The following is a 23,618-nucleotide window of genomic DNA, read 5'->3' as shown; positions in this document are numbered from 1 at the left end:
TCGGGAGAAATGAAGGGCTTTTCATCAGGGAGAAAGCCGAGACAAGTGTTACTACTCGTCATCAGTGGTTGATGGGAGTGCTTCGAAACATTAAAAGATACAGGTAGCGACACAATTGGGAACGTGTACTTATCATACCGGATCTTATTCATTGTTTAATCTTATGTTCCTCATGCGGCAGACATTCTCGCTCTCAAATAATGACCTAATGAATATCCAACATAACAACACAGATGGTTGTATTGGAGAGATGAATACAGAGAGCCAGGGGCGTCTACCAAGATTGTGATTAATCTTACCCTCCCTGGCAGGAAGTGGAGCAGGCCAGGAACAATTGTTGGTTAACGGATCAAACGCCCCTTGCACCCCCCTCTTACGGTCCCACTCCTGTCCAACTCGATAAGCTTTGCTGTGGTAAGGCAACAGATCAGAGCCATCGGGGAGACCAGATTAGCCTAGCTTTGGCACTTCCAATGAAGCTCACGGCACCACAATCCTTTAATTCGTCGTTGTCGTTTTTGCCACCGGCCCTTCCAGACTGTAACCTTCTCTCCTCATGATTGGGGCTTCACGAGTGCCTCGTCACGTGACTTGGACTCCTTTGTCAGGTCTTGGAAAGCCTCACAGAGAAGAAAAGGTTGAGTTTAGACAAGAGAAACCAGGAGGATTTGTTTAATATGCCCTGTCAACAATGTTCTTCCTATGAACAAATAGGGGTGGCAGATGATGAAGTAGAAGTCTTGTCCTGTCTCCCAGGCCCACCACCTGTCATGGGTGGTTAGTAGTCAAGGAAATGGGCCATTCTGCTGGGAGATGTCAACAGGACCATCCTGCATTAGCATATTAGTCACACACACTTTTTTGGGGGCAGATTATATGCAGTCATTAGTCATGATTTTCTATGCTGTCTCCACAGTAGATACACACACCCATACACACAAACCCTGTCAGATGCCATTTATATACAAGGACATAATGAATTATGTTTGTGTCACTCTCCATTTTATAAATTGTGAAGTCTGGGCTGTAGTCAGATTTTTTTTATGTAACACCTTGGCCGTGCTTGGTAAATTATCCTCATACAATCCTGTCAACATTACCTGTTTGTTTTTGAACTACTTGATTACATTTAGGTCGAAAAATGAAAATGAAAACATGTCCTTTTTTGACCTCTCAGATAATTATGTATAAATATATACAAATCTTTTTCACATTATTTTATATGGTTACAGTTTTATGGCAATAGCACCCGAACATGCTTGAATAAACTTCTTTACTGTTCTTTACTGCTGGTTTAATGCTTTCTTCTTCCCTACTACAACAGGATCAACAGTGTGAACCTACAGCCGTTACACCGCTTCAATTGGTATTCATTTAGAATTCTGCAAGGCTTCTACAAACTGTGTGGCCAGTGTGCTTTCTGACTTGCAGAGAGCATGTCAGATTAGAGTGTTATTTATCCATGTGTGCAGGAGAGCCAAGACAGTGTGGTGTGATGAAAAGGACCAGATTGCTCCTTTTTTCGGTCACAAGCACATTGCATCTCTCTTTTAATCCAGCTATGGGAAGCCTGCAGGCTAAAAAGGCGCCACAAAGCCGCAAGAATACACACATGACAGGTCCTAAGCCGATGACTCAGATTAAAAAAGAAGCCTTAGCCCAATCCAAAACTATGTGACAGGTCTGCAGAAATGTAGTGTGCGTGTGTGTGTGTGTGTGTGTGTGTGTGGGGGGGGGGGGGTTACACTGTGTGGGCACTCTGAGGATTTTGAAAGAAGTCCATTTTGTACAGACACGCTTTAATGAGCTTCTTCTAAAAATGCGCTGCTAGCAAGAGTGCTGTTTCGTTGTTGCGTAATATGACAGGGCTGCAACGCTGTTGATTCGCCATGTGCCATAGAAACGGGTCCGCCGTGATGCCTTGTCACAAACTGAGCCCAGATTATTAGGGAGATACAGTTGGAGGCGACGTTGTTTATCTTGTTAGCTGCTCTGGGCACAGAAAACACACACAGTGTTATTCCTTCCGAGAGAGCGAGGCCATTTCATTACTGATACATTGCCGACACCCAGCAGAGAGTATGGGAAGTCTAGAATTACTGTAGGCTCTACCTGATTACAACAATATGTCAACACCCTTGAAAAATCAATTGTTCCCTAACAAAGGACCGCACACATCGCACTACACCGCAGTTAATCCCTGAGACCTTTTAGTCATAACAACTTGCAATGCCTCTAAAGGTAGTGTTATTTAATCTGGGGTTTGTCCCTACTTTGACCCAATTCTGTGTTTCCCTTCCCTCCAGGGTTGAAGGTCCGGGAGGTGATGATCAACGTGTCCAGGCAGCAGGTGGAGGACTTCCACGGCCCGGAGGACTACTGGTGTCTTTGTGTGGCCTGGAGCCACCTGGGGACCTCCAAGAGCCGCAAGGCCACCGTGCGCATCGCCTGTGAGTACGGCCAGCCAACCGCTGTTAGCGCAGGGCGACACACACCATCACACTGGCTGCCATTGCAGCACCAGAGAAGCACGGGAAAGAGTTGCTTAGTCGGATGTCATCATTTCCCAGCATGCACTCTACGCTAATTCAAACAGTCTAGCGGTAAACAAACGAGTAAACTCAATCCAAACGATCCCATTGGCAGAAGGAGGTGCGACAGAGAGCCTTATCAGCTGTACCGTGTAATGAATCCTGCTGCTAACCCGGGTGCGGCTTGGCTAGATGGAGGGGGAGCGGTGAGCCTGGAGAGGGGGGCTGACCAGGTCCGGCCGACCGGGGCCCGCGGGAACTGACTTCTGGCTCTTGTCTTCCAAAACAGACCTCAGGAAGAGCTTTGAGCAGGACCCCCAGGGGAAGGAAGTGCCAATCAAAGGGATGATCGTTCTTCACTGCCGACCCCCAGAGGGAGTGCCTACGGCAGAGGTAAAACCCTCCCCCCCCCCCTCCCTCACCCCCCTCCCTCCAGGCCCCTAACAGGCCTCCAACACATAGAGAGAGAGAGGGAGATTCAGCTATGGGTGAGAGTGAGAGAGCTTTCCTTGGAGGACTCTGAACTCATATACTATTCTATATTGAGCTTTCCACTCAAGTGCTTTTACAAAAACTTTGTCCTGTATATTTACTTTGCACCCTTAACAATTTGCCCTTAGCTGTGTTTGGCTCCGCATTAATAATTAAGCTCGCGAGCTACTGAAATCAATAAGGAGCTCATTCTTGTACGTTGATAATCAGTGCGGATAACTCCTCACTGCGGTAGTGTGTGTTTTAAGCTGATTTTGTGGATGACCCCTGTGAGGTTGTAAATGATTCCGCTCGAAGATGGAGCGAAGATGTCCACTGGGGGTCTCTTGAATTCACCAGTGGAAACAGAACAGGGCGTCAAACACAGGAAAACACACCATAACTAGTATAGACTTTTGTCAACACAAATGAGCCCAGCCAGCAGAGATGTAGTGAATAATGTAAGGAACCAGGCAGGCACCTGCTAGCCAGTCAATTCCAAAGCACCTCCTCCATGAAATATTGAAATTGTAGCTGCGAGTTGAGGTGGTGGTGGTAGTGATGATGGTGGAGGCGGTATGTGCTATTTTTTTCTCTCCCAAGCCTGGTTTCAGTCGGATGAGCAGGATGGATGCTAACTCTCATTGCTAATAGTTGGTGGTTGTGGAGTTGGTGGTTTTGATGCGTGGTAAACATTTCTCAGAGGGAACGCATTCGGAAATTCTCCCCCCCGTCAGCAATGATGTTGTGGCAAGCTAACGAGACTTGAATCGCTCCGAATTGGATCAATTTTGCGTCGCGTTCTCTAAGCCTCAGTGTGACACTCTTGAGTGGTTCTCCTCTCCTCTTTCGGAGACAGGTTGCATGCTGAAAGTATGGCTGTGGGAGAAATGCTGATATTCAGTTTTGAAATCACTTTGCCGTTACCTTTTATTTGGTTCTTGTGGAAAATACATATCTGCATATGTTTTACAGCAATGCTGGTGTGTTCAATGTGCTGCAGCAAATAGCGTACCAGTATTCGTCTTAATAAGATGTTTTGGATTTTATTAACTGCAGCAAACCCAATTCTAATGAAAGGAAAGGTTAGAAGGAAGTGAGATCATTTGATCCATCCGTCATGGTAAACTATACACAAACGTATACTTTTACTGATCTGTATACGTGTTCTGTTTTCATACTAAGTACTGTAGACTACTTGTATAGTGTTTTGTCTACACAGAATTACAATCAACGCATGGTGATATGTAAGCTATTAGAGCAGGATGTCACACTCAATGTGTGATTAAGGGCCATTTACAGCTTTCTGAATGCTATTTCTGAATGCTATTTCACAGATTTTAGGAAGTGTGAATGTAGGGTTAGGAGTTTGAGGGAACTTTGCATAATAAGCTGCATTATAGGTTTCTCTGAACGTGTGAATTGAACAGCCATAAACTGTAAGCTCACAGAAGTGATACCCCAAAATGTAAAATGTGTTTGGTGGATTTTACTCAGAGGAATCCTAGGCCTTGACACGCAAAAATAAAAATAAACCTAAGGACATTTAGCATGTGTTAGCATATTAGATCTTCTTTCCTTGAAGTTCGTTTGAAATGGAAAGCGTGCTTTATTGATAACAATTCCCCATTGTTTTCTTCTGTGTCGTGGCCCGGCCATAAAGCCATCTCACACTCAGATAACACTAAAGTGTACAGCCGTTTACACAGTTCCACCCTTCCACACTCCTCCAGTGCAACACCCTCGCCTGCCGCCTGTGATTTTCTCCCAGGTCAGAGCAAATCTCCCAGAGAGCAGATGATGAGCTTCATCATCAAGCCAAGCAATTACACTCCCCAACCTGGCTAGGAGCAAGGAGCTCCCCCTATTTATTTCCCTAAGATAAGACAGATCTGGGTGGAATAGTAATGCGCCGACAAATAGCTCAGGGGGTGCGGGGTGGTGGAGGTGGCACTCGGAAAGCTACAGGGAGGCGGCCCGGGCGACACGGACCCGCTTTGTGTCCCTGTACCTTTTTTGATTAACCTCCCGAGTGCGGTAATGCAAAGGGAGGTTGGAAGTAGCCCTGTCACAGCCCCGCGCCTCAGGGTCTCCCACTGATATCAACGCGCCGAAAGCGTGCTGACTTCAAAGTCTCTTGATTGAACTGTTTGCGTGTGGGGGGGGGGGGGGGGGGGGTAGGGCATGTGCTTGTTGGAGAAACCCTTGAGTGGATGCCCTGATGAGGTGCAGAGCAATTAAAAAAAGATATCCTTCCCACACACCAACGGTGCCACTGGCGACCTGAATGTGTGTCCTTTGTGTTTCCTCTGCTCCGCTGGCTAAAGGGGGTTCACTTCTAACATACACACTGCAATCCTTCAGAGACATAGGCTTGACTCAGCATATCTTTGGCTTTCCCAGTATAGCTCTGTAGTGAACGGTGTGAAGAACATCACCTTGAAACTACATTTCCCAGGAGAGGGAAGGGTTAGAGACATGAGCAGAAGCTAGCAAGGTTGTTTAATTCTTCTTTTTTGTTTTGTGTGTGTGTGGGGGGGGGGGGGGTGGGGGGGGGGGTGGGGGTTGATTGATCTTCATCTCTTTACACCTCGTAAGTCTTTATAATGGCAGCCGGTGTAACTGGATGCCTCGCTTCTCCTTCTTCTAATTGGCCCTCGGCCCCCTCGGCCCACACGTTTCTTAGCAACATCTCATCAGACCAGCAGCTTGGGACGTCAGCTCCTGTCTGACCCGGCCAGAAGATCAGAGGACGTCGCCCGTAGACTGGGCTTGAGGAGGTGACCTTCAGGGCACTTCAGCGTCTCTCATAATGAAATCACGCCCCCCACCCCCCCCCTCCCACCCGGGCTCGGAAACCCCTCCGTCAAGTCTGACACTGATGACTGTCTCCTAATTGAAACAAATGTGCCAATTAGGCGATTCATTTCTCACATCCTCCGCCACACATTCACTGGGCTAATTTGTATTTGTCCCTGTGTTTTTTTCTTCTTCATTCTTCCTCTCTCTTTCTCTCTCTCTCTCCCTCTCTCCATCCATCCCTTTCTGCTCTGTGAATCTTTTCATCATTACCCTAAGGCTGTTACCGGCGACAGCCCCAGAATGTCGAGCAGGTCCAACCACAGAAAGGAGAGGCCTGCCTTTGTGCCACGTGTTAATTGCCTCTTTCAACTTGCAAATTTCCCCAGATGAAATGGAAATACATACATAAAGGGGGGAAAACACTCTCGTGCCAGTTGTGTTGCCCTGTCGGCTCCCATCCAGTGACAGATTGGTTTAATCATGAGAAATTAGAGTCAGTCCCCAGTCTGTCCTCTCTTATCGCTCAACACTGATCTCTGATGCCCACCCCCACTAAAGGGTGTCTTTAATTTTGGGGAGGACTCCTCGGGCAACCGTTTGAAGTCGACAGGAAATTGGATAAGAAAACAGTAAAACGTACCACTTCCAGACTCTTGTTGTCTCTCTGTAAATCAGAAGGATACACCCAGACCACGATCAACTGTAAATGAGACGAGTCAGGCTATAGTATGAATACATGCTTTCTTAATGAGAAAATGGTGACCGGACAAAGATCCTCACAATGTTATGAAGAACCTTTTTTTTGTGACTGACGAACCTAATATGATGATAACCTATCATATTGGGCCTGTGTGAGTATGTGCGTGTGCGTGTTCAAGTGCTCTCCTTAATGCTTTCGGTACACAGGACACAATGCATGCGTTTACTTTGCAAGGGTGTCTGCAAAACCCCCTTGTAAATCTGTCAGCCCAGCCCATTCTGCCACAGAGTGACTCCAATTTGCAAAAGCAGTGAGGCAGCTCCTTGTACCCCGGTAGGAGCAGTAAAGCATCACTAAGTTTGTAATTCATAATTCGCTTTCCTCCCCATGTCTGTTACTGGTAATTGCTCACGGGCGATCTCCTGACTGCCTAATGCTTGTGGTTGTGTGTCATGTAACCGTGTGGACGTCTGAGGTCACCGTGGTCAGCGGTTGAAAGGTCTGAGCGATGCAGGGGCGACCCACGCTGCCGATCTTGCATGTTTTACACGGTGCTGTGGTCGGATGGGAGTCGCTGTGGTTGCTAGTGTTTCGAAACCTGCCTCTCTCTCTCTTTCTCTCTCTCTGTCAGTTCAGAATGCTTTATTGGCATGACAGTTCGGGTTGAGCAGCATTGCCAAAATTGTCTCTGTCTCTCTCTCTCTCTCTCTCTCTGTCTGTCTCTCTCTCTCTCTCTCTCTCTCTCTCTCTCTCTCTCTCTCTCTCTCTCTCTCTCTCTCTCTCTGTCTCTCTCTCTCTCTCTCTCTCTCTCTCTCTCTCTGTCTCTCTGTCTCTCTGTCTCTCTGTCTGCTTCAGGTGCAGTGGTTGAAGAACGAGGAGCTGTTGAGCTCCCTGACGGACGACAACATCGACACGCGGGCCGACCACAACCTGATCGTCAGCGAGGCGCGCCTGTCTGACTCGGGGAACTACACCTGCTTCGCCAGCAACATCGTGGCGAAGCGGCGAAGCGCGACCGCCACCGTGGTGGTGTTCGGTGAGACTGCCCCCCCCCCCCCCCAACCCATGGAATGTCCCCTTTCATCCGTAATACTATTTATGCTTGTTTTGTGTGCCGTGCCCAAGCACCAGTGATTAAGAGACCTTCCATTGAGCTTTTCTATTTGTGCTGAATGATGTTTCCCTTTGTTTAGAAGAATGCATTATTTAAAACGGTCAATTGTCTGGCTCGCATTCCAAATCAATGTGTACTTTATGAAAGGGAATAAGCTACTGTGTCTTAATCTCATTTAAAGGAGTGTTGCTCATCAAATATTCATTTGGCACAAAGGCCTTGGAGGTATGCGTCTCGCGAGCGCGGCTAGCATTCACAAACATTTAGCCTCCGTACACTTGCAGACAAATCATTGAGCGGGCTGAACAACAAGTCGAGGCAGTTGTGTTGTTTACTTCTCGACAGGTCTAACGCCTCTATTTCTCCAGCCTGTCCTTGGGCACGTCCTCCCACATGACCAAGCCCAGCTATTCGGCCTTAGGGACTGGTTTTCTGTGTCTGTCTCAGTGCTTCGAATATTGAACCAGCAATTAGTGAAAGAGTCGTGGACATGTGTTTCTATTTAACACACTGCACTCAACGCGTTAAAGCCATTGCGGGCTGTGGTGGCTCTCTTGAGCATGCTTAATCATTAATAACTGGAGATTGTTGCCTGTGTAGTTAACTCTGCTGGAATTCTGAAGGGCCTAATCTGTTCTCATCTCCGTCTCTCTCCCTCTCTCTGTCTCTCTCTCTCCCTCTGTCTGTCTCTCTGTCTCTCTCTCCCTCTGTCTGTCTGTCTGTCTCTCTGTCTCTCTCTCACTCTGTCTGTTTCTGTGTCTCTCCCTCTATCTGTCTCTCTGTCTCTCTCTGTCTGTCTCTCTGTCTCTCTCTCTCCCTCTGTCTGTCTCTCTGTCTCTCTCTCTCTCCCTCTGTCTGTCTCTCTCCCTCTGTCTGTCCCTCTGTCTCTCTCTCTCTGTCTGTCTCTCTGTCTCTCTCTGTCTGTCTCTCTCTGTCTCTATCTCTGTCTATCTGTCTCTCTTTTTTCTTTCTCTCTCTCTCTCTCTGTCCGTCTCTGTCTCTCTCTCTCTCTGTCTGTTTATATTTATTTGTCTCTGTCTCGGTCTTCCTGTCTCTCTCTGTCTCCTCCCCCCCAGTGAATGGAGGATGGTCTCTGTGGACAGAGTGGTCCTCCTGTAATGCGGCCTGTGGGCGGGGCGTGCAGAAGCGCTCTCGCACCTGCACCAATCCCGCCCCTCTCAACGGGGGGGCGTTCTGCGAGGGCATGTCCGTACAGAAGATCACCTGCAATGCCCCGTGCCCAGGTCCGAACACTCTCATGCACACGCACGGACACACACATGCGCGCGCACACACACATGCATGCACACCCACATGCATGCACACGTACACACGCGCACATGCACACACACACATGCAGACACAGCTGTTGAACACAATGCTTTCCAGGACAAATACCCCCCAAAATCCAGCAATCAGATATGTTTTATTTGCATTATATTGTTACATACATTCCCTATTGTATAGTGTTTTATGTGGTGAATACTGCTGCATGTTTACTTTAGTCCTCAGACCTGAGGTGCTTCACTACTTTTTCGCCAGAATGTATTTTTCTGTGGCTGTAGTCCTCATTTCTTTCAGCGAGAGTTCAGTCAGTCAGTCTGAATAGCTTCTGTTCCGGAGCCAATCACAATAGGAAGAACATCACATTGCAGTGTAGAAGCTATCTTGTGCGTGGCACAATATGTATGCTCTAACATGGTCAACCCCTAACACTCGATATTCTCCGCCACAGTATAAACACATCATTTGCATTTAAATTAGCTGCGAAGAAACTGTGAACGACTGCTCATCGAACTCGCGGAACATCACAAAAGATATTGCCTTCTCTGAGCTTGCCGAAACGGATTATGCTCCGTCGCAAAGAGCTGCCAAGAAATGCTCTGGCACCATATGGCCCTCCCAATATTTGTTAAGCTAAGCATGATGAGTTCCCCTTTAGATCGAATGACACACATGACAGAAGGGACCCTGAGCCCGAACAACGTGAACCTTCCAGATCCCACTCTCAGATCCCTGTTATGTGAACCGGGCTGTGGGTTAATGTGCAGCCAACACTCTCCAAGACGGGTCGACGCCTCACCCGCTGTGCTGTGTGTGTGTGTGTGTCTGTGCAGTAGACGGAGGCTGGGAGGAATGGAGCGAGTGGACGAGGTGCAGTAGCCAGTGTGACAGGCAGCGGAGGAGAGAGTGCGACGCTCCAGCGCCCAGGAACAGGGGCAAGATGTGCGAAGGCGACAGCGAAACCACCGAAAACTGCACCGGAGGAATGTGTACACAGAGTAAGGACCCCATTCGGTCGGTCGGAACGGGGAGGGGGGGGGAGGGGAGCCTTTTGCACTCATCATTTTTCTTTCATCAACTCTTTCTCCCTCATTCTCAGAGGCATCGCATTAATCAGTCATTGTATCGCGAGAACAATTCGATTTTCAGTTTTTCAATCAAAACCTTGTCACACAATCACTGCTACTTAGAATGGAGTCAATGATGTATTACAAAGCAGGTACTGTTCAATAGAAGCTTTCACTGAGAAACATATGAATAAGAAAATTGCTTACTGAGAAATTATTATCCAGGTACTGTGTCTCAAATTATAATTCGGGAACGGGTAGATTGTTGCCAGGTAGCTGTTTTTGAAGAATCACTTTCCAATTTTCTGTCCACTTTGTGAAGACGTAAGGAGTAATCATCCACATTGTTTTTCTGCCCCATTTGCCAGTCTGCCCCTTTGCCAGTCCTTTCCATGTCTCACATCGTTATCAGGGCAGTCTGTTGCCACGCTCAGCGGGCGTCGCCGCATTAGCGGCTTCAGAGAGTCCTCTGGCTATCTCGCTCGGGGCCTTGAATTTGTAATCACCTCTCTCTCTTTCTCTTCCTCTCCCTCCATCTGTCTCTCTGTCTTTGCAGATCGAAAGCTGCTGCATGACGTAAAACCTCAAAGTGAGTTGTGCTTCTTGTTTATCTCTGTGTATACGCACGGCGCAACCCCCTAGCCACCTGAAGCTGCCTGAGGTGGGAGACGGGAAAGACAGGGAACGACGCCGCGGTGAACGACGTCGGCAACCGAATTGGCACCGCCGAGAACGTCGACGGGTTCTAGGTCCCTCGCAGTAGCGACGCGCTTATTCATCTCATTACCCGACCTCCCGTGGTTCTCCCTGAATAACTGAGAAGCTCCCACGTCACATTATTCAGCCCCTCGTGCACGCTTCTCGAGTGACACAGTGATACGTCTTCACTTTGAAACGTGGCCGGGAGATGGATCGGTAGTGACAAGTGAACATGTGCTACGTTGTGCGTGTTAATTAATGGAGTGTAATCATTGCAAATGAGCTCATTTGACCCATTGGGAGCCATGTCCTCCCGTTCCCCTGGCGGATCCCGAGGGGTTCTTCGGCGCACGTTCACCCTTGCACCTCGGAAATGATTGTCAGGTGCTAACTTGGCTAGCTCCGCCGGTTTGCTTAACGAGAGCCCATCAGGCTGACGCTTCCCTGAGACTCGACGCCGGTCTGACGTCCTGGCTGCTGCTGTACGCCACCAGGCGCCTAACATTCAATTAGGAGCGCTTGAGGGAAGCGACGGAACATCTGGGTTTGCAGTCGGGCTAATGGGGGGATATTTTGAAATCGTTTGCTTCTTCTTGGTGACGGACACCAGTTGTGACCTTTGGGTGTTCCACCGTGATCCGTTTAAGTGGATGTCCATTAGGTCTGTTGTGTATATACTAGCGGGTCTGAATGTAGGTACAGCAGTCACTGCCTCAGTTGTGCTATAGTGTGTTAGGTACGGATGATAAAAGGAGCAAGACTCATGTTCATTCCTTCTTGTCTCGGCTAAATAGTGACGCATGGGACTCATGGAAGAAAAAAAGGATTCTCTCAAAATATAACAAGGCACGGCCCTAGTTAAACTCTATCATCACATTTCCCACTGCACTCTCATTGTCATTGCCATCCCATAATTTCCAATCTAGCATCTGCTGTTTTTGAGTTGGGAAACATACATAATTTCTCGTTCGGCCCGACGAATCAATGAAAGCGCTGTATTTGTGTGACAGGCATGGAGGGCTCCAATGAGGTGGCGTTGTACTCGGGTCTCGGGGCGGGAGCTGTCGCCATGGCAGCGTTGGTGGTGGCCTTCATGCTGTACAGGAAGAGCCAGAGGGAGTACGGCGTGGACGTCATCGACTCCTCCGCGCTTTCCGGAGGCTTCCAGTCGTTCAACTTCAAGACCACCCGACAAGGTGAGCGCCGCTGCTTTATGGAGACATGGCCCGTGGCACACAAGGCCAAGAAGACGCATATTGTCAAGGACCCCCCCCCCCCCACCCCCTGTCAAGACAGAACCCCCCCCCCCCCCCCCGGCTGATTGATGGTCTTTGTTAGCGACACAGCTCACGCCGTCCACGTCGAGGCGAGGATTTATGTTCTCGTGATCGGCGAGAGGACCGCTCCTCCTCGCGGCGTCGCGGCATCACCCTTCGTTATCGCGGGGGAGCGATAAAAACCTCTTTGACGGACAACATCGTCCCATCCTACGACAGACCGCACATTTGACTGTCGAGCAAACGACCCCACGCCCCAACCCCCTCCCCCGCACCCCCCCCACCTCCCTCCCCCGTCGGGTACCGCCAGGCCGAGGCACTGACGGAGAAATGTAAAAAGCATGGAACAGTGAGCATCCATTCCATTTTTGTTGTGCACAGCAATAACTTCTGCTCATAACGGTGGCTGTGGCGGTGTGAACAGGCCGGCCTAGCTACGGGCGTTCATATTACTGTCACTGACACTTTTGGGTTAACGCAAGTGATAGCCACAACGGTGGAGGGCGATCCATCCTAGCTCCCTGTGACAGCGCTGTGAGGTGGAGGGGGATGGGGGGGGGGAATGCAGGAGCCATGCTGAGCCCCCCCCCCCCTCAACCCAAGGCCTGCCAAGTCACTCATGCCCAGTACTCACCAATGTGGCTGGCTAGGGAGAGGGCAGGAAGGGCGTGGGGAAGTGCGTGTGTGTTTGTGGGTGTGTGGGTGGATGTGAGGTGCGGTGTGTGCATGTGTGGGGACGCGAGGTGTAGGGTTGTGTGTGCTGAGGGAGTGGGGTGGGGGTGGGTTAGGTGTGTGTGTGTGTGCAACAGTATGCCGGGTTACATCCGGCAGGTCATCAATCCTATTTAAATAGGCCAGCTTTCCCCTACTGCCAGCCGCCTGCTGTGCCCTCCAACGGCCACATCCCATTCCCCCTCTCCATCAGTGCCGTACAGGAGCCTCTGAAATATTCTCCCGTCCCTCAATTTAAAACCTGCTTATTTATTTATTTGACCAAGAAAAAAAAGGGTTGTTGTTGATGTTTTTTGCCTCCTTCCAAGACCTTTAACATAAGCCAACAGTATCATGTGCTATCACAGACTGGGTAATTGAAGAAAAAAACACAATTTAAACCCCATACGTAATAGGGAATCAGTACCTTTTCATGCCTTCTAATTGCTTGAAAAAGCCCTTAAACGCTCCAGCTAGCTCTGCCTCAGACGGTGTTATGCCGACTGGTGAATGAATGTTTCGACCTGACCCTGCCTCTCTGCATTACGTTTGCCTCTCAGTGATTTTTAATCAGAGGTCCAATTCCACACCTATCCCTCAAGGTATTCAACCTGGGGTCCATTTCATTAACTTCTCTCATACCCACTCCTGCAATTCCATTTTAAGATGCACACTCAAGCGATAATCAGATTATTCTCCACTGGACTGAAAGAGGAAAACGAAGACGAAAATACTGCTGATCAGATGTCAGGCCGGAGGATTGAACAATGTCCAGCAGGGTGCAATTTATACTCGTTAAAGATATACTGTAGGGTTGCCATTAAGCAGAGCTCTCCAGCATTTAGAATCAGTGGCAAATTGTTTATAATTGAGAGACAATATTTCACAACACGCTGCATAGCTTTGAAGTATCTCCTAAATTACATACAATTTGCCAAACTGGTTGAAAAGTATTCCATGTAGTGTTGACTAAAATGACTAAATGTAATGTAATGTGTTACATGCTATATTTGACATGCTGTTTTCTTATCGATTCAGTCCAGAGTGACTAGCATAGCCTGAAAGAAGCACACCCTCTAGTCTTGAGGTAAAAGCTCAAACGCACGCCCAAATTCCCCGAGACAGATCAAGACCTCGTAATTAACGATTTCCCTAAAAATAAATCAGCATTAGCCTCCCGCCTTGCGCCCCTCGCCAGGCAACAGCTGGGCAGCAAGGACTGTGTGACTTCTCCGTTATCTTGGCACAGGCGGGCCTGGGGCCCCCCGGATGTCTGGACGTGCCAGATAGATGTGGCGCGTCTCTCCTGTACGGCTGTGCCCGCTAGACTGATGGCCGCGTCCGAAGACCCCCCTTCGTGACTGGCCGGACCCACTGCCGGCTGCTGAAAGACCCCTTACATCCAGGACGCTCACCTACGCCCCTTCGGTCCCTCCGGCCACCCTAGTCTCCTCCAAAAGAGCGACTTGGATGTGAAGGAACGAGACTCGAAACAGATGGATTCCCCCCAAAAATCATACTGCGTGTGCTTGGTAATTAAAACGACAGCTCTGGCTCCGAGTCATGTCTGGTCTCTGGTCTTCACGCTATCGTGGGTCGCGCGAAGCTTCACGCCGACTGGTCCGACATGTTGTTTTAGCGTGACTTGTGTTCGAGGCCTCCCAATCTACACGACCACATGTAAAAGCTGACGAACGACGTCACCGGATTGTGGGGTGACTGTGTGGCCGTGTGTCTCTCTCCATCTCCGTAGGAAACCCACTGCTTCTCAACCCGGCGATGCAGCCAGACTTAACAGTGGGCCGGACATACAGCAGTCCCATCTGCTTCCAGGACTCCATAGACAAGGAGCTCTTTGACCCCCTGCCCGACATCAAGGTCAAAGTTCAGAGCTCCTTTATGGTTTCACTAGGTGTGGCCGAGCGCGCTGAGATCCACGCCAAAGGCCTTCCGGAGACCTTCCCCAGGGGGCTCGTCCGAGACCAGGGCACCGTGGAGAGGCGCAGCACCAAGAAGTGTGTGCTTGCCCCCAACGGGCCCTTCGCCCCCGCCAAAGACCAGATGAAGACAACGGGTGTGTTCGGACATCTGGGTGGTCGGCTGGTGGTGCCAAACACAGGTAGGCGCTTTTTCCGCTTTATGGGAACGCAGCGAATTGTTACCCAAACGAGGAAGCGATTGGATAACAATGGGGGGTCTTGAGAAATCCAAGGTTATGCATGCGACTTGAGAGCCGTGCAATCATTTGAAGCGATGTAATATCGCACTTCATGTATTATTTTACACTAGATGTATTTTACTTACTAAATTGTTCCTGTGGGTTTTGTATATACTACTGTAATTATGATTCCTTTAAGTGTCAATAAATGTACTGTACAAATGTCCTATACAAATGGACGCTTGTGCATCCATAACATTTTTGTACATGTTGCCAGGCTCCAGCACTGCCGTTGCTAAGGAAGGAAGTGTAAAGCGTGCTAGCTTTGTGTTATTTCTCTCAACGTGCTCCCCGGCAAACAGGGGTCAGACTCTTATCAAAGCTGGGACTCTTAGTGGAGGGACTGGATGAGTTTTCAAGGACTGCCCCTCTCCCGGGGCCCTTGTTTGTGTAGGGTACTCTGCCTCTCCGGTGACACTGGGGACACGTGTTAGCCTGCGTTTGAGTGGGAGTGTCACCTCTGTCAAGTGGACCACTCTCTCTCCCCGGTCTGCACCCCCCCACCCCTCCCTCCTCTCGTCATTACCAAACCCTCCATGGGCAACCATACGTGGCTCTTCACAGAAGAGTCCAATCACTTGTCATGCCTGATTTTTATGTGTCATTATAGCAAAGGTGCTCATGGCCAGACCTAGTTTCATTGTTGGAATACTATTGTTAATCTGTCAACCGTATTTCTTTGTTTGGGAAATTGCTGCTATCTTATGACAGTAAACTATAATACACTCTGGACTTTCTATGTGTTCTTTGTTGTATTGTTTGTTTTATAGCTCCTATTTTAAGAGCTGAATGGTTAGGACGCTCTGTACTCAGTCCTGTGCTGTTGTCTGTTGAGCACGCAACAATAAACACTGTGGGTAGCCAAAATATAGAACGAAAAAGTCATTTTAACTGCCCACTTAGACTAAAGCTGCTTACAGAAGACACTGCAGTCTCTCTGTGGCACGAACATCTCATTCTTATGGGCCCTATGTGTGTATGTGTGTGTGTGTGTGTGTGTGTGTATGTGATTGTGTGTGTGTTTTGTCAGGAGTCAGCCTGCTGGTGCCCCATGGAGCTATCGCGGAGGATACCTCTTGGGAGATGTACATGGTGATAAATCAGGGCGAAGCCAGGTGAGATCCTCTCCCTTTCTTCATGAAACAGGTCGTCCAAACCATCTGTCTGGTCTGCTCGTCCGCCAGTCCTTCTCAGACCTCCTCGTCTTCCTCGACAGGACACCCTGGCCCCTTCTGCATGACTTTGAGCTGCCGTTTCTACCCTTACGGATTTGATGTACATGGTTTTGGCGAGTCATGTGGCTGCCCCTAAAACAAACAAACATTAAACGTTATCAAAAGGATTTCGATGGGCTTTATGTCCTAACAAAAATACTGTATCTTTGAACAAATCGGATTCAAGTCAATTATTCGGTGGCACTGCTGCAAATGAACATGCTTGGGTGTGTAGCCTCACAAGCTACGATATTATATGCCCGTTTTATTATTCGGTGTTTTTCAGCATACAGTCAGTCAGCCTAAAAACAAGAACCGGGCAAATAAAGTTTGTTGTGGTCGGAGAACAACTCACTAACCCTCTCCATGACCCTCCCCCTCAGTACCCTGTATCACCCCTTACCCCACATCTCTCCCCCCTATCGCTCCTGTCTTTTCCGGCCTCTCTCTGTTTACACCGGGCTCACTGACAGATGGAGCCGGCGAGAGCTGTGTCGTCCATCCTGCAGTCTCCACAGGGGGTCCCCTAGGTGTCAGGATGAGGGGGGGATCAATTTGCACTCTAGCCTCGCAGGTGGTACTCGAGGCTTTGATCTCTCCGGTGAAACTGGAAAAGTTTCGCTCATATGGCTAAGGCTTTTTTTTCCCGTTGACTTTAATTTAACAAACTGACTTTAACAAGACAAACACGAGTCTCGATTTCTTGCTGCCACCAGACACCTTGTGTACACCGTTGCTGAACTTGTCAACAACGTTCACATCGACACATTCTAAGAACGCTGCCCAGTAGCTTTTTGTTTGTGATGGAAGCCGACAGTGCACACACAGATAAACACACACACACAGTATAGCTGTGAACGGATACAGGGGTTGGATATCTGTAGGTCTTTCATCTTGATTGTGAATTTTCATCATGGTCCGGTAATGACCCCATGATGGACAGGAGGACTCCCGGGGTCTCTGGAGGTTCACTTCCCGCCCTAGTGAACTGTCTCGGCTCATTCACACCTCACCGTGAGAACAAAGAGAGGGAACAGTGTGATAGAAGGGAAGAAAAGCCCAGAGTCTTGGTCAAAACGTGACCTGACAGAACTCCTTGCTATCAAAATAAAATTCAGCATTTTCCAAACACAGGAACTGGCAGTGATTTTACTTGGCGCGTTAATTGTATGCTCTCGCATAGAAACGATGTTTCTGTTTGCTTGTTTTATTTGAGAGACTTTTATTTCAAATACCTTGGACGGACATCAAATACTGCCATTTCAGCCCTGGAATGTTGGTCCAGTGTCCAGTCGAGCCACTACAATCCTGCTGAACTGCTTATTTTTCTGCTCCATATGAGGGAATGTGTTTACCGTGGACATCTCTTCACTCCATTTGTGTGCTTGTCATCCTGAGAAGCTGTCAATCACTGTCTATCCTTCCCAGCCAGAGGGCCCTGCAGAGAATTGGATCTTTTCTTTGACTGAGCCTAACAATCCTCATCCCACAGACTTTTCCACACCATCATAGAATTCCATTAAAGCTCGTTTTGAGGATGTTTTTTTGAAGTCTGTCAAAGGTTCAAGGAAATCCGTCAAAAACGGTTAGCTTTGGTGGTATTCTAAGATCTTCGAGTGAGACTCATTATTGTGGCACGTGCAGGACAGATTCTATTTCTCTTGTTTCCTCCTCCTTCATTCATTCATTCCTTGACACCTGCAGGTATAGTGTGATAGAAAATTACTTTCTTTATGATGTCTATAATATTCTTTGGCCTAGAACAGTTATCTCTTAAGTTTTAACTTCCGTCAAGCTAGAATGTTCTTTGGTTTCGTTTAACCACTTGATTGTTTGACCTTGGTGGTTTTGCCTACATAAGCAGGGATTCTCCAACAAGTTCCTCTTTCCTATTTTAAGTTCTCTCTCTAGTGTTGAACATCTGTATTTAGTTCTACGACCTGTTTCCTTGTGGCTTCCTTTTTCTCCTTGCACATTGTGGAGTTCCTCTTTTTGTTAGACATTAACTATTGAACTGATCACGTAACTTTCTGGAACGTTAAAAGAGTGCTCAGATCATTCAGATAGTTCAGAGCCCTTCTCATCCAGACACTGTATAGTGCTGTTTTAGAACTGCTCCTTCTTGCTGCAAGAATAAACAGATAAAGACAAGTTATTCTGACCCTCAGACCTTTATTCACAAATATCCCACCACAGTAGGCTCAAATGGATGCACCTGTGCAATTGTCCTGGCCTGTTTGTAAACATACTGTAGCCATGTGAGCTAGACAAAGACATAAGGCAGGCATGAATGTTCATGATTAAAACTGCATATCGACTGTGTGGGCTTCAGCGGAACAGTTCGAAGAGACACAAGATCAGCAAGGAACTGAATTTTAATCTGTTTCCATCTTAGTGGGTGATTAAGTTGATTAAGATGGTACTTAACTAATTTATCATGTGAATTTCCCTTTGACTGCTCAGCTTTTGGACACTTAATAATCTTATTTGTAAGGATATTTCAAGGTCCAAGAACATCCTTTGATACATATTGGTCTGAGATATTTCCCCCTGCCAGAAGGTTGGATGAAAGCTTGTATGAAAGATAAACCTTTTAACCTGCAAATGTTATCTCAGGTCATCTGTCTTTAAAGTTTGAACTGACAACCTACGGCACACATAAGAGGTACTGAGAAGGTCTCAGACAAAATGGACTGCACAGTGTGTCTAGACTCCAGCACAAACTACCTGGTTTTAATGAGACTTAAAAAGTTCATTTTGAAAGTCATAAGTGTGCTTTGGAGAAAGTACTGGAATATGGCAGGCCATAGCCGGTGTTCCGTCAAGACAGGGGGTTTAGATTTGCTTTCGATTTGGGAACTCTGACTGCCTTGGAGACTGACCATAAGCATCTGGTCAATCCTACTGTAATCACCCCCCAAAGGGATTGGCCATACCGAAGTCCTTATCTGATTGAAGTCGGAGTGACTCGTAGTGGTCTCAGTGTGGCCTTCCATAATACCACAGGTGCAGACTTTTAGCAGGTTAACGCATCACTAGGAACACATTTGCATTTTTTTCCATTCCACATTTCCTATTTAAATTTTGGGAATTGTTTTATTCTATTGACATTTGAGCTTGCACCTATTAGGAGAAGAGACAAATATTCAGACATCAAATGTTAAAGGATGTATACTATCCAGGTCACCAGATATAAGACAGTAGGGAACTGCCTGTCTGATTAGCATCCTAATATCCTCTTCAGCACGACTGCACCTTCTTAAACATTGACAAAAACCCAGTGGGACAAGCAGGTGGGGGAGAGTACACGCAAATAAAGGTGAAGCTAATGGACCGAGTTAATGTGTGCATTTATTAAGCCGGCTGCTCCTCTCCCTACCCAATATGCCACTATTCACGGATCCTAACTCCCACAGGAGTGAGTCATCACTCACTTTGAATAATGCCGCCTCGCCTAGTGCCAAGGAGGTGGCCTTACAGGGAGACAATCGGAGTGGAGAAGGACAGTTTAAAGCCTGAGGCAACTTATTTTTGTACTTTTTTTTCTTTTTCCTTTTGGATGATGGTCGAAAGTGCTACGCTACTGAAAAGCCCAGTTAATCTGCTCTTTACCGACTCTCCCTATTATATATGTGCGATCAAGTTCTTCTTTGTTGGCTAAGGGATCAGAACTCCCTTCTGAGTATTCAAACGCTCTCCTGCCTTGGGAACCGAAAACGATTGGCTGCGAGCTACGGCTACTCGACTGAGTGAAAAGAACACTGTGGCGCTGTTGAGAGGAAGCTACCGTGTAACTCGATGGCAGTGGCGGATCTAAGGGGTGGCAAGGGGTGGCAGCTGCCACCACAATAAAAAATACTGCCACCCCAATCTTTTTTTCCTTTTTTTTTTTTATGCATTTAGCAGAAGCTTTTATCCAAAGCAACTTCTAAGAGAGAGCTTTACAAAAGTGCATAGGTCACTGATCATAACAACGAGATAGCCCCAAGCATTGCGGGTAGCCAAAACATGAAGCATACATTGTGAAAAAAAAGCCCAAAGGGAAGAACCATAAGAACATGTAGTGAAACAAGTTACAATTAAACAACATGAACCTCAATCTTCCCATGGAAAATATTATTTGTACATTTCAATAAATAATATTAATGTTACTGTTTAATTTACACTACAATGTTATAGCCTAATCATTTACCATAGGGAGTACTGTACCCCCCTACTTTGGATTTTGATTCGCCTCCAGGAGGCCACCCAACAACTTCCTTCTGCCACCCCATTGCCACCCCGAATGAAAATCTCTAGATCCGCCCCTGCTCAATGGTATGACATGGCGTTAGCTATCCCTCGAATATTCAGACTAGCTGGGGGTTCTCTTGTGTGTGTCACACATCAAGTGCGCACTTATCATTTCGATGTTCTCGGCGGCTGAGTTGTAGGAGTCAGGCTGTCGCTGAAGCCCCCTCGAAACTGGTAAGCACATTGATGGAAGGTGGGAGTCTTGCATAAAATATCTGAAGAGAAGAAACCTTAATGTTTATGATCAGTGGGAAGCACAATGATTGGCCTGTTGGAATGGCTATTCTAACCGGTTAGGCAGAGCACAGATGCAGTCTATGAACACTTCAGCTTCACGCACAACACAATGCCAGTGTTCTATCCCGAAGGTTTAGAGTCAGGTGGCTGAGCGGTGAGGGAAGCGGGCTAGTAATCCGAAGGTTGCCAGTTCGATTCCTGGTCATGCCAACTGACGTTGTGTCCTTGGGCAAGGCACTTCACCCTACTTGCCTCGGGGGAATGTCCCTGTACTTACTGTAAGTCGCTCTGGATAAGAGCGTCTGCTAAATGACTAAATGTAAATGTTTAGACAAGTTGAATCTTCGAAACTAAACACAGTTCAGTTTGGACGTCTTTCTCAGTCGAGATATTTTCAGGCATGTGCAACACCTCCAGACCTGTAATACGAGCCGCTGGTGGAGCAATTCAGCTCTGAAGGTTTTCAACGTCTTTCGTGTCTGTGAACCGTGAGCTGGGTACGATTACACTTTGCTCCTGGATGTGGGGTGGAAGCCACTTTTTATTCAGCGTAGGACATTTAGACAAATCACAGCTCTCAGATATTCTATGTGTGATGATGGATATGAGCTTAGAGGGCTTTGCTCAGGCGTTTCGCGGCACCACCTTGATCTCAGCTGCCCTTTTCAAACGCGCCGTGCAACTCCTATGGCAGTACGGCTGAAGCTATTTATTGTCGTCCCTCTTTAATGAACACGATCCAATTTGAAGGTAAATCGTATTCTGACTTTACGACTCAGCTGTGATTCCGGAGAAGCAAAACACCTGCAGGCTTAGCGTGTGTGTGTGCTGCGTTGAATTTGCATGACAGTCCGGCGCTCCAATTAGATTTTCCTCATTAATTGCTTTCATTTCATGCAGCACCACCACAGGGAGAGATCGAAAGAGCAGATAAGGACTTCAAGATGATAAACACAGGCTGATGAATATTCAGAGTCATGGAGCGATCAGCACCCAAGAGAGTTTTTAACACTTTTTAGAACAATGCCATCATTTAGGACAGTCTTATATAGATTGAAATAACAAGGCTGGTCTATTTTAATCCGTTTAGAATGAGCACATTTCATATTAAATACTATGTACTGTTCTCCAATACACAGAAACAACAGGAAATTCAGTGGCTATATTTTTATGTACCAAAAAAGAAAATAAATATCTAAATAGCAATTTTGACATCATAGGCTCCCTGTTTTTGTGTGTGTGTTGTTGTTTTCTTTTGCAGTGTAAATTCAGAGGGAGGCTGTGAGGTTCTGCTGGGACCTGAGGTGACGTACGGACCTCCGGGACTGGACCTTGATAGTCCGCTGGCCATGACGATAGCTCACTGCTGCGAAGTGAACCCGGATAACTGGAACATCCAGCTTAGGAGGAAAACAGCGCAAAACATGTGGGAGGTGAGACGAGCCCCGACGTCTTCCCTCTATTCAGCGATAATGGAAACAATTGAGTCCGTCTAACTTGGTTGATGTCAATTCTGAACACCTTGGGTTCACGGTCTGTTATCCTTAGCGAGAGAAAGCTTACACTGGTTCTTGACGCCCGATGACAGGGTTTGTTCGACGTGTCCTTTCATTGTCTGACCTAGGGGACAGAATCGGACCGTTTCATGCGAATTTTTTTTCTGTGAGGCCCTTTGTGATGTCTGATGAGTGGGGAGCGTGTGATGTGTAAAAGGCTATCGAGGGGGCAGCGGTGAGTCTTGCGATTGATCCAGGTTTAAAGCCACAGTGGGGGCAGGTGGTGCGCCTGAAGGGAATAAAGCTAGGACTGCCGGCGGAAAAAGAAACAATTACAGCAATGCGATAACAGAGAAGATGCACATGTCTGTGTCAGTCCGAGGGGGTAACGACAGGACACGAGGGCCTGTTAGACAGTGCTGGGATCGATTGTGGGATCTGGATGGATACGCCACAATGGATACGGACGTGAGGCAATCAGGGCGACAGGCATGGAGCTGGTCTCCCCGCTGACCCTGAGTCACACAGGCCCTGTCTGACTCGCAGCCTGCTGAATCAGACTGTCGTTCTCTTTAAGCTGAACATTCACTGTTAGCCTGGACCTGTTGGATTGCTGTGTTTTGTGAAAGAAAGGCACATTGTATAGTTGGATAGGAAAGAAAAGAAAATCGTAAAGGTATTTTGAAGAAAATAATCCTTTATTTATCTCAGTGTGAATACAAACACAACTGCAGGGAGCGTTGGAACACACACACACATGCACACACAATCATGCCAGGGCGTCAATGGGACATATTCAGCCAGGAGCAGTGGGCAGCCACATCAACAGTGCACAGGGGCCAAGTCCAAGTATTCAACCATGTCTTGGTCAGGGACCTGGGACCAGGAGAGCGATCTGTTCTGCACATGTTTATTTGCGGAAGGAACCCGTGTGAGAGCATGCAAAGTCCACGTACGTTCACATATTTCACATACATTCTTGTTGTCCGTCGTTTTGTTTGCCTTGAGTGTTGAATGTATTTTTTTCATTGTTCTTTAGTGTGAAAAAGACCAGTCTACTAGCCCATTTTCACCCAAGTACAGTACTTAATCCTCAACCCAGGGGCTCCACAAGCACCATCAATGTCCTCAATTTACATTATTTGTTCATAGAAATGTGTTTTCGAACAACACAAGTGAAAAGAGGAAATAATTAAGAGGGTTCCTTGGCAAGAATTACAATGGGACCTCAGACTAAATTCTGTCAAGCCTAACAGGGGTCAGATGAATGAATATTGCAGTATTGCCCCTGGCTGTTGTGTGGTGTCAGTGCTTAGAACTGCTCGTTATTTTAGAAAGAATAGCAACTGATTTTGGCCCTGAATCCTCTCTGCCCTCAATAATGTTGTTACAACCAATGAATGTGGGATGTGTGCCCAAGGTAAGGTAATTAAGCAAGCCATTGCGTGCATCCCTGCATTACCTCAGGCAAGAACACATTGAGTCTTTTTGGCATGGAGCTTCA

At 47.5% G+C, this 23,618-nt stretch overlaps 1 protein-coding gene across 1 annotated transcript in view; it reads left to right on the top strand.

Moving 5' to 3' along the window:
• Positions 1-2,129: 2,129 nt before the first annotated feature.
• unc5db (unc-5 netrin receptor Db) overlaps positions 2,130-23,618 on the top strand; it is a 29,800-nt gene continuing 8,311 nt past the window's right edge. Inside the window, exons 1-10 of the mRNA XM_067231025.1 lie at positions 2,130-2,450; positions 2,821-2,924; positions 7,360-7,540; positions 8,695-8,862; positions 9,736-9,900; positions 10,526-10,558; positions 11,679-11,864; positions 14,410-14,775; positions 15,905-15,989; positions 21,880-22,051. Of these exons, the coding sequence (XP_067087126.1) occupies positions 2,327-2,450; positions 2,821-2,924; positions 7,360-7,540; positions 8,695-8,862; positions 9,736-9,900; positions 10,526-10,558; positions 11,679-11,864; positions 14,410-14,775; positions 15,905-15,989; positions 21,880-22,051 (1,584 nt within the window). The 5' untranslated portion in view covers positions 2,130-2,326. The remainder of the gene's footprint in view (positions 2,451-2,820; positions 2,925-7,359; positions 7,541-8,694; positions 8,863-9,735; positions 9,901-10,525; positions 10,559-11,678; positions 11,865-14,409; positions 14,776-15,904; positions 15,990-21,879; positions 22,052-23,618) is intronic.

The sequence above is a fragment of the Osmerus mordax genome, chromosome 28, assembly GCF_038355195.1.
Source record: "Osmerus mordax isolate fOsmMor3 chromosome 28, fOsmMor3.pri, whole genome shotgun sequence".
Taxonomy (NCBI): domain Eukaryota; kingdom Metazoa; phylum Chordata; class Actinopteri; order Osmeriformes; family Osmeridae; genus Osmerus; species Osmerus mordax.
The sequence above is the reverse complement of the archived record's forward strand: the minus strand, read 5'-3'. Positions and strand labels throughout refer to the sequence as shown.